The 2,332-nt window shown below is 59.3% G+C and overlaps 1 protein-coding gene across 1 annotated transcript in view; it reads left to right on the forward strand.

Annotated features, from left to right (window-relative positions):
- The window catches only part of TMC4 (transmembrane channel like 4), a 9,742-nt gene that overhangs the window by 904 nt on the left and 6,506 nt on the right, over window positions 1-2,332 (forward strand). Inside the window, exons 2-3 of the mRNA XM_015561653.1 lie at window positions 32-242; window positions 1,954-2,099. Of these exons, the coding sequence (XP_015417139.1) occupies window positions 32-242; window positions 1,954-2,099 (357 nt within the window). The remainder of the gene's footprint in view (window positions 1-31; window positions 243-1,953; window positions 2,100-2,332) is intronic.

The following is a 2,332-nucleotide window of genomic DNA, read 5'->3' on the forward strand; positions in this document are numbered from 1 at the left end:
GGGTTCTCCCCTCGCCTGCCTTCTTGCCCAGGCCCGACGCTGTCCTCGGTGCTGAATGAACTGCCCAGCGCTGCTACCCTTCGGTACCGAGGCCCCGGGGTGCTGCCCTGGGGCGTGCTGGAGGAGGATGAGGATGAAGAGAGGAACATCCAGGCCTTCGCAGAAGCCGCCCAGAAGGAGCTGCAGGACCCCGGCCCTTCCCGGGAGCTGCCCTGGCCCATGCAGGCCCGACGGGCACACAGGTGAGCCTGGGCCTCCATCCCGCCCTGCCTCTCAGAGCTGCCTCTCTGGGGTCCTCTTCCCGGCCTGTGTCTCTGACTCTCTGGCCGCCAGGCTGCCTCTCCCTGTGGCTGGGCACTCACTCCTTTCCCACCTGGCGCCCAATCTCACAGGCCTCCCTCCCTCCGAGCCTGTCCCCACTGTCACTTTCTCTCCGTGTCTGAAATCTGATTAGTGTTTCTTCTGCTATGTCCTCCCCCTCCAGTCCTGTCTCTCTCCGCTCCTTTCTCTCCTCCCTCCCTCCTCGAGGGACTTGCAGGGCCCGGTGAAAAGTGAAGAAGCTACTTCTGTTGTCAAGTCCACAACAGAAAAGCATTAGAAACACACGTGGGGGTGGGGGGGGCCACCCATGAATGGGCCCCAGGTGGCTCTTGAAACTGACCCTTGTTTCTTTCTATAATTCTTTTTTTTTAAATATACTTTATTGATTTTTTACAGAGAGAAAGGGAGAGGCATAGAGAGTCAGAAACATGGATGAGAGAGAAACATCAATGAGTCGCCTCCTGCACACCCCCTACTGGGGATGTGCCCGCAACCCAGGTAAATGCCATTGACCGGAATCGAACCCGGGACCCTTCAGTCCATAGGCCGATGCTCTGTCCACTGAGCCAAACTGGTCAGGGCTATAATTCTTTTTTTTTTTAATATATTTTTATTGATTTCAGAGAGGAAGGGAGAGGGAAGGAGAGAGAGAAACATCAATGATGAGAGAGAATCATGAATGGGCTGCCTCCTGCACATCCCACACTGAGATCGAGCCCACAGCCCTGGCATGAGCCCTGACCGGGATTCGAACTAGTTCACAGGTCAAGGCTCAACCACTGAGCTATGCCAGCTGGGCTCTCCGTTTCTTTTTTAAAGTTGATTTTTAGAGAGAGAGAGAGGAAGGGAGAGAGAGAGAAGAGAGAGAGAGAGAGAGAGAGAGAGAGAGAGGAAGGGAGAGGGAGAGGAGAGAGAGAGAGAGAGTGATTGATTGGCTGCCTCCTGCCTGACCCACACTGGGGATCAAGCCCGCAACCCGGGCATGTGCCCTCGACCAGAATCAAACCTGGGCAGGCTGCCTCCTATGCACACCCCCTCTTAGGGATTAGCCCAAACCCCGGGCATGTGCCCTGACCAGGAATCAAACCCGCAGTCTTTTGGTGCACGGACGCTGCCCAACCAACTGAGCCACACCGGCCAGGGCGTTCTCTGTTCCCTTCTGTGTTTGTTTTGTTTTGCATGTTTACTTTATGATGAGATTTGCCTGCAGGAAACATGATGGACAGACTCAGAGAGTTTCCCTATAGTGAGAGCCCCGGGGAACCCCGCCCATGGGGAGAGGCATTGCAGCCCCTGAAGCACCCCCCGTGCCCCTCCCCTGCCCCCCCCCCCAGGAGAACGCCTTTCCCACGCACACGTGACCTCTCCTGGCTCTTCTGCAGAGCTGGCCACGGGGTCTGCTTGCCTGAAGGGCAGGGTCCCCCGCTCGCTCTGGGACTGTGTGAATAGAAGCCCGCAGTCTTGGGGTTCTGCCGGCTGCCTGCGCTCAGCGTCACGTGTTTCCTTTTATTGCTGTGGGGTCCGTGTTAGGAGCCCCCACAGCGCACTGTCGGGGCGTCTCCGCCTCGGGCGGTTTCCATCCGGGGCAGCCAGGTCCCTTCCTTTTCTGTCTCTGACTCTGTTTCCTTCCAGGCAGCTCCACGCCCGGGACCAAATGGCTCAGGGGTCCGGGTCCAGAGTGGCCAACTGGGCCCTGCGGCTTCGGAGGTCCAAGGAGAAGATGCGAGAAGCCTTGCACACCCTGGAGCCCTGGGGGTGGACACTGAAGAGGATCGGGGGTGCGCTGGGGCTAGGGTCCTGGGTCCAAGGGAGGAGGGGCTGGGAGACCGGACTCCTGGGTCCGAGGGAGGAGGGGCTGGGAGACCGGACTCCTGGGTCTGAGGGAGGAGGGGCTGCGGGTCTGGGCTCCTGGGTATGAGGGAGGAGGCTGGGGGCCTGGACCACTGGGTCTGAGGGAGGAGGGCTGGGGACCTGGGCTCCTGGATCTGAGGGAGGAGGGGCTGGGAGGCCG

The sequence above is a fragment of the Myotis davidii genome, unplaced genomic scaffold (genome assembly GCF_000327345.1).
Source record: "Myotis davidii unplaced genomic scaffold, ASM32734v1 scaffold1997, whole genome shotgun sequence".
In the NCBI taxonomy this organism is placed as follows: Eukaryota; Metazoa; Chordata; class Mammalia; order Chiroptera; family Vespertilionidae; genus Myotis; species Myotis davidii.